General features: G+C 30.9%; 1 protein-coding gene across 3 annotated transcripts; it reads right to left on the bottom strand.

Moving 5' to 3' along the window:
- Positions 1-1,195: 1,195 nt before the first annotated feature.
- Positions 1,196-11,289, bottom strand: LOC111710880 (vasohibin-2). 3 transcript variants are annotated; one of them, XM_023485054.1, is made up of 12 exons: positions 10,413-11,274; positions 10,017-10,358; positions 9,078-9,189; positions 5,619-5,680; positions 5,345-5,423; positions 4,587-4,650; positions 3,666-3,734; positions 3,516-3,573; positions 2,670-2,747; positions 2,182-2,249; positions 1,782-1,833; positions 1,196-1,719 (listed from the first exon to the last, which is right to left on the bottom strand). In XM_023485054.1, exons 1-12 carry the CDS (start codon positions 10,467-10,469, stop codon positions 1,684-1,686), a joined length of 1,077 nt encoding a protein of 358 aa, XP_023340822.1. In that variant the 5' UTR covers positions 10,470-11,274; the 3' UTR covers positions 1,196-1,683. The 3 variants fall into 3 exon arrangements, with proteins under 3 accessions (XP_023340822.1, XP_023340823.1, XP_023340824.1); XM_023485055.1 differs by having other exon boundaries at positions 9,132-9,189; positions 10,413-11,265; XM_023485056.1 differs by lacking the exon at positions 1,782-1,833 and having other exon boundaries at positions 10,413-11,289.
- Positions 11,290-12,807: the final 1,518 nt, after the last annotated feature.

Raw genomic sequence — 12,807 nt, 5'->3', positions numbered from 1 at the left:
AGTAGGAGTAGGAGTAGGAATACGAGTACGAGTAGGAGTAGGAGTAGGAGTTGACAATTTTTTGTTTAGAAGGAAACTGTAGACGTAATTTAGAGTAACCCTCCATTTATAAAGTGGTTTTTCCGATTTACAACAGTACCCTTTCATTCTAATTTTAACATAAGGAAAACATTCAATTAATGTGGTATTGCTGGTGCGCCTAGGCAACCTCATAACTCCTATAGTGGAACAGATCAAATTTGTTTGGTTGCATTTAAGGATTTTAAAGATTATTTAATATCATCAAAAACATACGAGATTTCAATCTGATATCAATCAATGAACTTTAGCTTAATTCGACTGCATTTGTAAAGGAAAATTGAATGCAAGCCGACTCGAATGTACAGTGTTGTAAAGGCTCTAAATTTTTAGCGAGAAAAATAAGGATACATACGTCATTCTTGATCAGGTTTAAAGAGTATCGTTTTGAATCGTACTCTTTCTAAATGAATGGTCACTTAGAATTTCTCCTATAGTATACATGCCCTTTATTTGAGTATCTTAACATAAAGAATAATATATGTGACATTTGCCAATGTAATTACCAATTATTATATATGCATTGTAAGATGTATATTGGCGTATATAGAAATGAGAAATGAGGTTTAAAGCTTCTTGAAAACTTTCTGTATATAATACAGTGGTAAGCGATTATCCCAATACAAAAAGACGACATCTCTATTTAAGTATTGATTGTTAACAAGCTTTTTCGAAATACAAGTTTACAAGTAAATAAAGAGAAGCTTTTTAATTGAAAGCTTCTCTTGACTAATATGTTTATGTGTTTAACAGCTTGATATAAATCAAAATTGAAATCGAAAGTCGTCTTCGTTATATATAACTAGAATATGGTTTGAGAAGAATTAGACATTGTCAATGAAATAAACAATCCTAAGAACTGACGAGGGTGAACCCAGACTAAAAGACTAAAATATATTTTCAATAAATTTGGAACTAACATCTACTTTTTTACTCTACAGAGGTTTGGTCCATCACCATCACCGAATTTTTAATAATTGATTTCAATGTCTATTAAAATTTGACAAAAGTTGACAATTACGTCTATATTATTTTTATTGTTGCTGTTATTATTATTATTATTATGATTGTTTTTATTCTTATTATTACTATTATTATTACTATTATTATTTCACAGTTTTACTCAAAACATTTGAACAATTGACAATTTGTTGTTGAAAATACAGAAGTGTTTTTTATGTTGAACATGTACAGAAGGTCTCAATAAGCATAAGGATTTAAAGTCATCTTTGATGCAAAAGTTTTAAAGAGAATTTTCGATTTCTAATTTTTCTGTTGTTTCTGTCTTTCAGTTAGGTGGAGATATGAATATTGAAAGCAAAATTTATTTTAAACAGCTCCCGATAAAACTGCCATTTTTCACTTTATGCATTATGTATGTATGTGCTGACAGGTGTAAATTGATAGCAAAGTAATGTTGAATTGAAATCTCGAATCTATTTCTTTTTTTTCTGATGATCTTTTTCTTGATAATTAGGACCAGGATCAAGATCAGGATCAGGATCAGGGTCAGGATCAGGATCAGGATCATGTTTAGGATCAGGATCCGGATCAGGATCAGAATCAGGATCAGGTTAAGGATCAGGTTCAAACATCTCATGGATATCATGAACCAACCCAGGCTTCTTTTGGTTTCACGTCCTAGATAAAAGAAGCTGTTTTATATAAATCTTGAAATTATAAAATAAATATGAAAAATGAACCTGAAGTTTGGTTAAACTCTTAAGATATCGTCCATACTTGCCAACTTTCTCTCTAAACATAGGATTCTATCTGTCAATTTGAAACTTGTCTGTGCAGTGATAAGATAGTTCCAGGAGAAACTATCCTACTAATGATAAGAAACTATCCTGCTAATGATAAGATAGTTCCAGGAGAAAATATTCTGCTTATGATAACAAATTATCCTGCTTATGACAAGATAGTACCTGGAGAAAATATCATGATTATGGTAAGTTGGTACCTGGAGAAACTATCCTGCTAATGATAAGATAGTTCCTGGAGAAACTAGCCTGCTAATGACAAGATAGTACCTGGAGAAAATATCATGACTATGGTAAGTTGGTACCTGGAGAAACTATCCTGCTAACGGTAAGATAGTACCTGGAGAAACTATCCTGGTTATCCGTCTTCACCAACAACCCTCTCCAAGGAATAGGGGACACGGAGAACTAACGAAAATAGATCAAGTTTAAAACGATCTTAAACTCTAAATAGATGATTTAGAAAATTGACATCCAAACATTTAACTAAAATTTGATAATTTGATGCCACAGCTTATATGGAAAGCACCTTACAGACTTGACAACTTGAAATATGACAGAAAATGTTTTGTTTTGTAATAACGACGCCAAGTTTCTCAGAAGAATGTTATATAGTACTGATAATCGTTGCTGACACTTTTAAATAAATTGATCAGTTAAAAAATGAGTTGTTGCAACAAATTCTGATTTTCTAATCCCTACGGTGTAGACATTTGATATTTCAAACAAGGCATTTTGTTAGATCAAGTTTTTCTAAAGTTTGAAATATCAAAAATTCTCAAAAAAAAGATAGTTTGACGTGTTGTCAGGTAGAAGAATATTACAGACCTGAAGATGTGAAATAATATCTCCAACCCTCACCATGAGGAGAGTATGTTTACATTCAGTATACGATCTCTGATACTCCTTTAATATACTAGGGTTAAACTATCTCTGGTACTCCTTTAATATACTTATAAGATTAAAGGATCTCTGGTACTCCTTTAATATACTAGGGTTAAACTATCTCTGGTACTCCTTTAATATACTTATAGGATTAAAGGATCTCTGGTACTCCTTTAATATACTAGGATTAAAGGATCTCTGGTACTCCATTAATATACTAGGATTAAAGGATCTCTGGTACTTCATTAATATACTAGGATTAAAGGATCTCTGTTACTCCTTCAATATACTCTGAAAGTATGATGCTTGCTGCCATGGTTTAGAATTTTCCAATCCAAGAAATTAAAAAAGTTGCCTTGAAAGCAAAATCATGTGATATTGGGGCATGGCTAGTAAAGGGAGTACGAGCGTGATTCCAAATTGACCCTCGATGAAAAGATGGCTTAATGCCCGATTTACAATGGTACCATGTAAAGCTTTGTCTGATCAAGTATGAAATAGATATCAGTGAATATCCATGTTTTTGTTTCTTTATACTGTTTATTTTCAATTGCGGTATCTCTGTGAAAGTGCACTTTAGCAGTTCTTATTTAGAGAAATTCAAAGAAATTCACAGTTTTTGAGTCAGAAAAACGATGTTATCTTCCACATTTTTGATCAGATTAAGGCTTCCAGGGTACCGTTGTAAATCGGGCATTGCCATCTTTGCATGTAAGGTCACTGGAAATTATGCATACAGTCCCTTTAAAGCTAAGAGTTTTATAACGTTTAAAATACAGGTAAACTTACCAGAATGAGATCAAACAGGGAAGAATAAATCAGAGGTTTATCCATTAGTGTAGATTTTCTAGATGGAAATAATTAAATATTTCATATATTATTAAAATTGAATCCGTTCTAGAATAAATATCCTATAAAAGAAATCTACAAGGTATTTACCTAGATAAACCAACTGCTCCAAACTTTCCTTTGTACAGTAAACCCAGAACCACGTGGTAATAGTACTTCCTGTTAATAAGCAATCAATCAATCAAAAACAACGTTGTTATAGTACTTTGTATAGTCAATAAATTAATCATTAACCATGTAGTAATAGTACATCCTGTCAGTGATCAATCAATAAGACATAAACCACGTGGTAATAGTACATTTAATAATCAATCAATTAATAATTAACCACGTGGAAATATTATTACCTGTTAAAAATCAATCAATCAGGGGCGGATACAGGATTTAAGTGAGGGGGGGGCTAGATTTATTTCGGACCAAAATATCCAGATTTAGGAACCAAAAGACGCGGCGAAGGCGAACATTTTCTTAAAGATAAATTTTTTTTTTCTGTTTTTCACTAGGTTTTCTTTCCCTTAAGTACTATTGAGAAGCTATTCTGAAATCTCAGGGGGGAAAAGGTCCTGCCGCCCCCCCCCCGTGTATCCACCCCTGCAATCAATCAATCATGAACCATATGATAATATTGTTTTCTCTTAATAATCAATCAATTAAACATAAACTACATGGAATAGTTCTTCCTGTTAATAATCAATCAATAAGATATAAATCACATGGTAATACAACTTTCTGTTAATACTCAATCAATCAATCATAAACAACATGGTAATACTTCTTTCTCTTGATAATCAATCAATAAGATATAAACCATGAGGAATAGTTCTTCCTGTAAATAATCAATCAATAAGACATAAGCCACGTGGTAATACAACTTTCTGTTAATATTCAATCAACCAATCATAAACAATTAGACATAAACCACATAGTTAAAATAGTACATCCTGTTAAAAATCAATCAACTAATCATGAAATATGAGCGCGATACTGTAATTGAAATATAAAGTTACATGCCTCCCAGGTTTGAAGGCTTTGTCATGAATTTCAGATTTAAAGTTGATTGGAAAGCGTCCCAGTCCTAAAAGATATCACTCATTTATAGTTTTACTCAAAAAAGATATGAACACATCCCTGGGTCTGGTTTTACTCTTACAATCAAACTATGACTGACATGTTCCAGGTATAACTTAATTTTGCAATTCTTATGTTCATTCTTAACTTAATACTTTTTAAAAGGGTACAGAACAATTATATTTTTTTTTGTAAAATACAGGATTACCCACAAAAGATGAGACTGTAATAACGACCTCAAACTTATTAATCATGATGATTCCAAGGTTGAATTTAGTAGTTTTTGGCCTTAAATATGTGATTATTTTATTGATTAATTATCTAATCATCTGACAAAGGACAAAGTTTACAGTTGCAGATAATTATAAATATAAGAAAAAAGACATTATAAATGATGTACAGTCGTCTCTGAAGTTTCATCCTTTGTGGGTAACCCTGTATATTGTCAGCTTGTTTTCCTGTGTGCTGCAGTGAACACTTTGCTTGCAGATGAAAATATATTCTACTAAAAAATCCACAAAATAGAGTTATTGTTCCACCCTGAAAAAAATAAGTCTCCGAAGAGGTTTAAAATTTACTATAGAACACCTGGAATTATCTTACAAAGTTTCATTTTAAGAGTAAAACTAGCTCCAAGGAACAGTTTATTTGTCTAAAAAAATGTATTTCAAGAAAACCAGTACATGGTACATAGTACACACCTTGAATGCCTGTTGTTAGATGAATACCAAGGATGATTGCATCCATACATTTGATAGGTTGACCTTCACGTATCATTCTCTAAAATACATTTCATAGGTTGACCTTCACGTATCATTCTCTTAAATAATCATTATTTAGTTTAAAATATTGGTATCTCCATTTTTAATACATTTTCAATAATTTCAATCACCAAGACGGATACAAGTAATTTAGTGTTAATTCTAAAAAATTTGTTATTAACATTTTTGGGGGGGAGGGGGGGATTATAATTACCTTAGCTGAGTTGTAGTGAGTAATCATGCTTGCTTGAGCTTGGATTTTCAGAGGAACATCATCTAGATAACAAACAAAAAGCAAATAACAGATCCTAAACATTAGAGGACTGGTATGAGACCTGTGTGTATTTTGTATCTATACAATTTGTAAATTTACATGTAAATTGTAAATTCTCTGAGTAAAGGTTATATCCCTGTGCAAAATATTTACTTTATATTGCTTTTAAATGTAAATGTAAATGTAAATGTAAATTATAAATTCTCTGTGTAAAGGTTATATCCCTGTGTAGAAATATTTACTTTATATTGCTTGTAAATGTAAATGTAGATTGTAAATTCTCTGTGTAAAGGTTATATCCCGTTGTAAAAATATTTACTTTATATTACTTGTAAATGAAAATGTAAATTGTTAATTCTCTGTGTAAAGGTTATATCCCTTTGTAAAAATATTTACTTTATATTGCTTGTAAATGTAAATGTAAATTGTAAATTGTATGTGTAAAGGTTATATCCCTGTGTAAAAATATTTACTTTATATTGCTTGTAAATGTAAATGTATATTGTAAATCCTCTGCGTAAAGGTTATATCCCTGTGTAAAAATATTTACTTTATATTGCTTGTAAATGTAAATGTAAATTGTAAATTCTCTGTGTAAAGGATTTAGAATCTCTGTGTACAGGTTACATCTGTGCGTAAAATATTATTTTACATAACTTATTTGTAAAGGTAAACTGTCAATCTTGTTTTAAAAAAGATTCATATCAAGTTAAAAACAATACCTGAAGTAACGGGAACAAATCGTATCTTAAGATCTAAAGCTATGAGAAGAACAAATAATTTTGAAATGACCCAAGATCAAGAGGGAACAAATTGCAATAAGGATACGTCAGGACTTGTTACAACTTATTCAGGAGGACATTTATTTTATGTAACACCTGGAGCAATTATTAGATTTTGGTCTACTTTATATCTTTCAGAATCTATCTCACAAGTTGTTATTCCAACTATTAAATATTTAGAACTGTATATGCGAGAATGTTTGAATATCAATGATACTAATTTATTTTATGATAATGGTCAGAATATCATTTTTGTTGAACTTATAGATTTTATTTATAATAATGGAAATAAACAAAGATTCTTAATATGTTAAATCATTAATGATATTCTGACTAAAAAGTGTAACCTTGAACGCATAAAACTTTAGAATTGTGAAACGGACCAGTTGTCCATGGATACCAAACTCGGAGTAATGGTTTTTCTCAAAAGGAGCTGATTTACTTCATATAAAGGCAATTATCTTTTCTTATTTTATTAAATATTAATGCGCAAATTCAGGGGACAGTTTTCTTTTTCTTTTCTTTAACACAATATTTCGAAAAAAACAATTACCTTTACTTTAGAACCATGTCCGTGAAAAAGGAAGGAAAGATTATCCAATATTTATAAATGAACTATATTCAACATTTCTTCATCCAAACACAGAAGCAGCAGAGCAGACGTCTGGCGCAGTAATTTTAAGAAATTTTTAAACTCTCTGACAAAACAAAAGCATAACTTTTATCTTCATTGCTTAGTTAAAGAAAGAAATAGATAAACTGAGTGGTTTTACAAAAATAACATGAAACCCATGTTAAATGCCGATAAAATTATGGTCTCTCCTCCTAACTAGCATTTGGTTTATAATTATCGTCAAATTTGTTCATGTTTTTTATTAGGTCATATTTTGTTACACAATCCGAATGTAACATCAAAATATTTTAATAGTTTTTTTAAGTAACCTCATCATGTCTGGAATTTTATTACAGGGTGTCCCAAAAAACATGGGAATTCAGTGACGAATTCGATATCGTCTTTTCAAATAATTCTTTGATTTAGTATAGTGATACCTACTGAGAAAGCTGTAATCTGTAAGAGTTTCGTCTGCTATGTTTACATTTTGTTTGTTTATGTTTTGACTGCATACGGTTGTACTTAGTAAAACAAGAAAATTGCAGTATACAAACAGAGTAAACTTGTCCGTATTCACTGTTCATCTTGCGGAGACATTATAGACACATCTTTACAGTCTTTTACCCTTTTCATTAAATAAATTCTAGCAGACATAATAATATTATGACTTTTGAAATTAGGTATTACAATGCTAATTTATAACAAAGACGATATCGAATTCGTCACTGAATTCCCATGTTTTTTGGGACACCCTGTATATAAATATGTATGTGTGATGTATAATAAAATTTTATCTTTTGACAAAAAAATATTGAATGTTGTCTATTTGTCACACTGCTGAAAATGGACCATCAGGTTTCAAGTCAAAATACCTAAACTTTTTCTTGTGATTATGTTTATATGCAGGCTACTGAGTTATATTCTCCATTTTCAGAAAATGCCACTTTGGGAATATTTCAGCGAATCAATATTTAAGAAATTGTAGAAATCAAGTGCATTCACAGGTCTTTAAATTAAACAAAAATTTAGATAATAACTAAGAAGCCTGTATATTAATATATTCCGAAGAAAAAAATTAGATGTTTTGACTTGAAACCTGATGGTTCATTTTGAGCAGGGTGTTGTCTTACTTTATATCTTAAGAGAAAGGGGCAACAATTTACATTGAAATTTACACTTAATAAAAAGTAAATATTTTAAACAGGAACTACATTTACAAGTAATATAAAGAAAATATTTTTACACAGGGGTATAACCTTTACACAGAGAATTTACAATTTACATTTACATTTATATTTACATTTACAAGTAATATAAAGTAAATATTTTTACACAGGGGTATAACCTTTACACAGAGAATTTACAATTTATATTTACATTTATATTTACATTTACAAGTAATATAAAGTAAATATTTTTACACAGGGATATAACCTTTACACAGACAATTTACAATTTACATTCACATTTACATTTACATTTACATTTACATTTACATTTACAAGTATAATAAAGTAAATAATTTTTACAAAGGGATATAACCTATATACAGAGAATTTACAATTTACATTTACATTTATATTTACATTTACAAGTAATATAAAGTAAATATTTTTACAAAGGGATATAACCTTTATACAGAGAATTTACAATTTACATTTACATTTATATTTACACTTACAAGTAATATAAAGTAAATATTTTTACAAAGGGATATAACCTTTACACAGAGAATTTACAATTTACAATTTACATGTAAGTACTAACCAGTAAATATTTTAATATATGAATATGTATTATATATATACATATAAAAATTTACAATTTACATGTAAATTTACAATTTGTATAGGTACAAAATACACACAGGTCTCATATCGTGCCTGGTATCATCCTAAATGAACATGGAGTTTTTTAATGTTTATCCTTTCAAGACAAAGACGACATTTATTACTTGTCAAACAAAAGTGTGTTCATTTTTAGTCAAAGTTCCATTCAACCTACCATGATTATATTTAAGATCAGTGATGTACTGCTGCATAGTTCCATTCAACCTACCATGATTATATTTAAGATCAGTGATGTACTGCTGCATTTTCTCTAGGTAAATTAGAACCTGAAAGCAAATTTTATTACGATCAATGATGTTTTGTATAAAAAAAGAATATCTTAGAAATAAAAAAATTATATAAATCCTGAATTAGTTGAAATAAATAAATTAGTAAGACGATATCAGTAAACAGTCAATGATTACACACTACAATTTTGAATTTAAAGGTTGCAAGCACTCACGCAAAAAATCAAAAGTCATAATTGAGCAAATAAATCAAAGACACTTTAGAGTCGACCCTGTCTTAAAACTTGATGCAACCTTTTATAGCAGACTAAATCTATATGTACAATGATCATTAAGTTGTTATTTTTACTTTTCAGCATAAGATGCTCTTGCAGTGATTTATGGCACTGATAGTTCATGTGGTGCATTTTTCAAGGAGAAACTAAGAAAAGTTTAACGGTGTAAAAAATGAGTAGGTTTTATGGTTTGAATGTGCAAAAGTTATCAATGTGTCACAGTCCCAACTACATTTAGGGATGTTATTCGTTTTGGTTCGGTTTTCAGAGTTTTCAGGGTTTTCAGGGTTTTCAGGGTTTTCAAGGTTTTCAGAGTTTTCAGAGTTTTCAGGGTTTTCAGGGTTTTCAGGGTTTTCAGGGTTTTCAGGGTTCTCAGCTTTTTCAGAGTTTTCAGGGTTTTCAGAGTTTTCAGAGTTTTCAGGGTTTTCAGGATTTTCAGGGTTTTCAGAGTTTTCATAATTTTCAGGGTTGTCAGGGTTTTTGGACTCTAGCGCCAAATTTTGAACCTCAGAAAAAATATATGGAAGAAAAAAGAAGAAAAAAAAGATTGGCAAACCTAACTACATTTAGCCAGGCCATAAATTTTTATACCTGGTCCACCTCAGCTCCAGGCTTAGGACGGAGTGGAGGGATGTGGAGAACTCCGGGTTTAAGACGAGTATGAGCTCTAGGTTCAGGATGAACAGGACGAAGGTTGTGTTTCTCCAGGCTTACATTAGATCTAGACGAGTAAGACGAATCAAGCTGGTGAGAGAAACCTTCTCTCCCAGTAGGAGAAGATGTAAATGCTCTTGAACTGGAGGAAGGGGAAGGAATCCTTTTCCAAGATTTAGATCTTTGCAGAGATCTTGATGAAGTATAATTGTTTTGATCTTTGCTCTGACTTCTAGCTCTGGGACGAAATTCATCTTCTTCTCCGTGAACTTCCCAACACTGAAGAAAGGAAAATGAAGAAAAAACTTTTCTCCTTTTTTAGATAAAAAATACCTTATTTTGTGTAAGTGTTGATATTTTTGCTCTAGATCTGCGCATACTTAACGTCATTTTATCAAACTTATTTATTGTTTAAAATAAAATGTATAATAAATACAAAACCATTTTGGCCCCTGTCTCAAATAAACCGGTTGAGAAGATATAGAGTTCGTTTGACTCCTATTAGAAACTGCAATCTTCTAAATTCTCCGACTTCTCTCCAATCTTGACTCCAACCTTGTTCTATTCAACGTAAACTTCCTCATCATATAATCCTGGATGATCATTATCCTGCCGTATTCTATAGTTGCATCTCTATTCTTGTTCAGCTGAGCTCATAGATCTCTAGTCCCAATCTTTACCTTGGTTCTATGAGATTCTTAGGTTCTCCTTAACCCGGAGTTATCTAGTTTGACTCCCTATCCTGGTTTAACTGAACCTGGAGTTCACTAGTTTTACTCCCTATCCTGGTTCAACTGAATCCGAAGTTCTCTTGTTTTACTTTCTACGTGACCTCTCAAATCTCCTAATCTCTATTTTTAATCTCTATCCTGGTTGTACTGAACACAGATATCTATTGTTTCACTCTCTCCTGTAGTTCTCCTAAACCCACAGTTCTCTAGTTCTACAGAACCCGGAGTTCTCTCCGTCCTGGTTCTCCGTAACTGTTTATTACTCCGAACTTTCTCCGATTTCATTGATCAAACCCTGCATGTTATTACTCCACCTTGCTACAACTATATACATAACTTTTTGAAACTTTAATTCAATTTATTTTTAGACGCCGTAATCTAGAAAGCTGATTAAATTTCGTTGTTTTTCTTTTTCTCTCATTTCAATCCAGTTACATTATTTCAGAAAAATACATCAAATTCTGAAGAAAATTATTGTTTTCAAAGAACCAATTTTATTTTTTTTAGATCTAACTCTACAAATTAAACCTTATATGCCATGAAAAGGATTTCAGTAGAATGATTTTACCTCTTTGTTTGATAAACAAAGTTACGAAATAAATTAGCTATATTATATTAACAGTTACTTGCCACTCTTTAAACTTATTTAGTTTCCAGGGATATTTATAAAATCCAACATCTCCCCCCTCCCCTCGGGAACATTCCTATTTTAATAGATTTCACCTGTATTCAATATGCTTTATTATCTTTAATATTCACTATGCTTTATTTTACATAGTGATAATTATTTAGTTCAATAAGCATTAATTTTTTTCATTTTAAAGCTTATTGAAATATATTGTTTGTATGCTTTTAAGGCGCCGCTTAGGGCCAATTTTAGTTTATAACTTTTGATTTTCAAACCGTCATTTTTACATCGGAATACTCCTAAACAAAGCTTTTCACGGATTGATGGATTTTCAAAAATCAGAAAAGATGATTTTTTTCAAGGCAAAAGTCTTTAGTTTCGACCAGCTAAAAATATCCAACGGGGTTATGTAAGAGTTTCCATACAACACTAATAATCAAACAGAAAGACAACAAGATTTTGCCATTTTGCCATAAAACAAAGTGTCTGCTCGCGCACCAACTTTTAGATAGAATCTTTTATCAGTTTTCTGAGGTCAGACGGTTGTCGGTTGAGCTTTTAACCATGCATGGATCAAGCAGTTTTCAGTCTTTTTTTTGTCGAGCGAAGGATCAAAAAAGTTCCTCTTTGAATATCTCGTGTTCGAAAACCAGCAGATGGAGAACTAAAATTGAGCGATCAGGCAATCAAATTGAAGGTGGATAGAAGTTACAGATTACAGCGATATTTTATCCAAAAGTTTTACCTCTGAACTCTCACTCTTTACTAAAACCCACTAATTCTTCAGTAAGTGTACTGCAGATCAACGCAGTGCACACCGAAAGTTTGGTTTATATTTCATATTTTTATTCAACTACAAAGCACGAGATAATACAAAAAAAATCACAATTTACTATGCAGTTTGGACCCGCCTAACCATGTTTTGATTGGTTGGCCCATTATAAGCGAATAAGAATTGTAAATAAATAGATGGATGTACATTTTAAACAAAACAATGATGATAAATCATGAAAAAGGTAATGAGGGGGTGAAAAAGTATAAGGGAAAGAGCAGGTACTCAGAAGAAGGGATGTAACAGAATCATGTTTATGAATTACAAAGTGAAGAAGATAGCAAAAACTAAGATTATCCACATGGAAAATAGTTATTTTTGTTACAGATATAGTTTTTGAAGATTTTTCTTTAAAACAGTTTTGCAGATTTAGTTTTTAAGCTCTAATTCAATCGAATTCCATAATTTTGGAAATTAAGCGGAAGGAAAACATTCTAACGTTTTAAAAAGAAAGATTTTGTTCTATTTGGTTCAGCTAAAGAATTAAACATATCATGGAAGGAAGTTTTTATAAAAGTATTTATGCATAAAAGATAG

This window comes from Eurytemora carolleeae, unplaced genomic scaffold (genome assembly GCF_000591075.1).
Source record: "Eurytemora carolleeae unplaced genomic scaffold, Eaff_2.0 scaffold678, whole genome shotgun sequence".
Taxonomy (NCBI): domain Eukaryota; kingdom Metazoa; phylum Arthropoda; class Copepoda; order Calanoida; family Temoridae; genus Eurytemora; species Eurytemora carolleeae.
This window is presented reverse-complemented; position numbering and strand designations above follow the sequence as displayed.

What these genes read in the sequence shown, in the direction of transcription:
- LOC111710880 (XM_023485054.1), bottom strand. Translation starts at nt 10,469, where the DNA reads ATGACGTTAAGTATGCGCAGATCTAGAGCAAAAATATCAACACTTACA. An exon ending in ATATTATTTCACATCTTCAG is followed by an intron (nt 2,250 to 2,669) that starts GTCTGTAATATT and finishes TATTTTCGTTAG; the next exon opens with TTCTCCGTGTCCCCTATTCC. An exon ending in AACCAGGATAGTTTCTCCAG is followed by an intron (nt 1,834 to 2,181) that starts GTACTATCTTAC and finishes TCCTATGTTTAG; the next exon opens with AGAGAAAGTTGGCAAGTATG.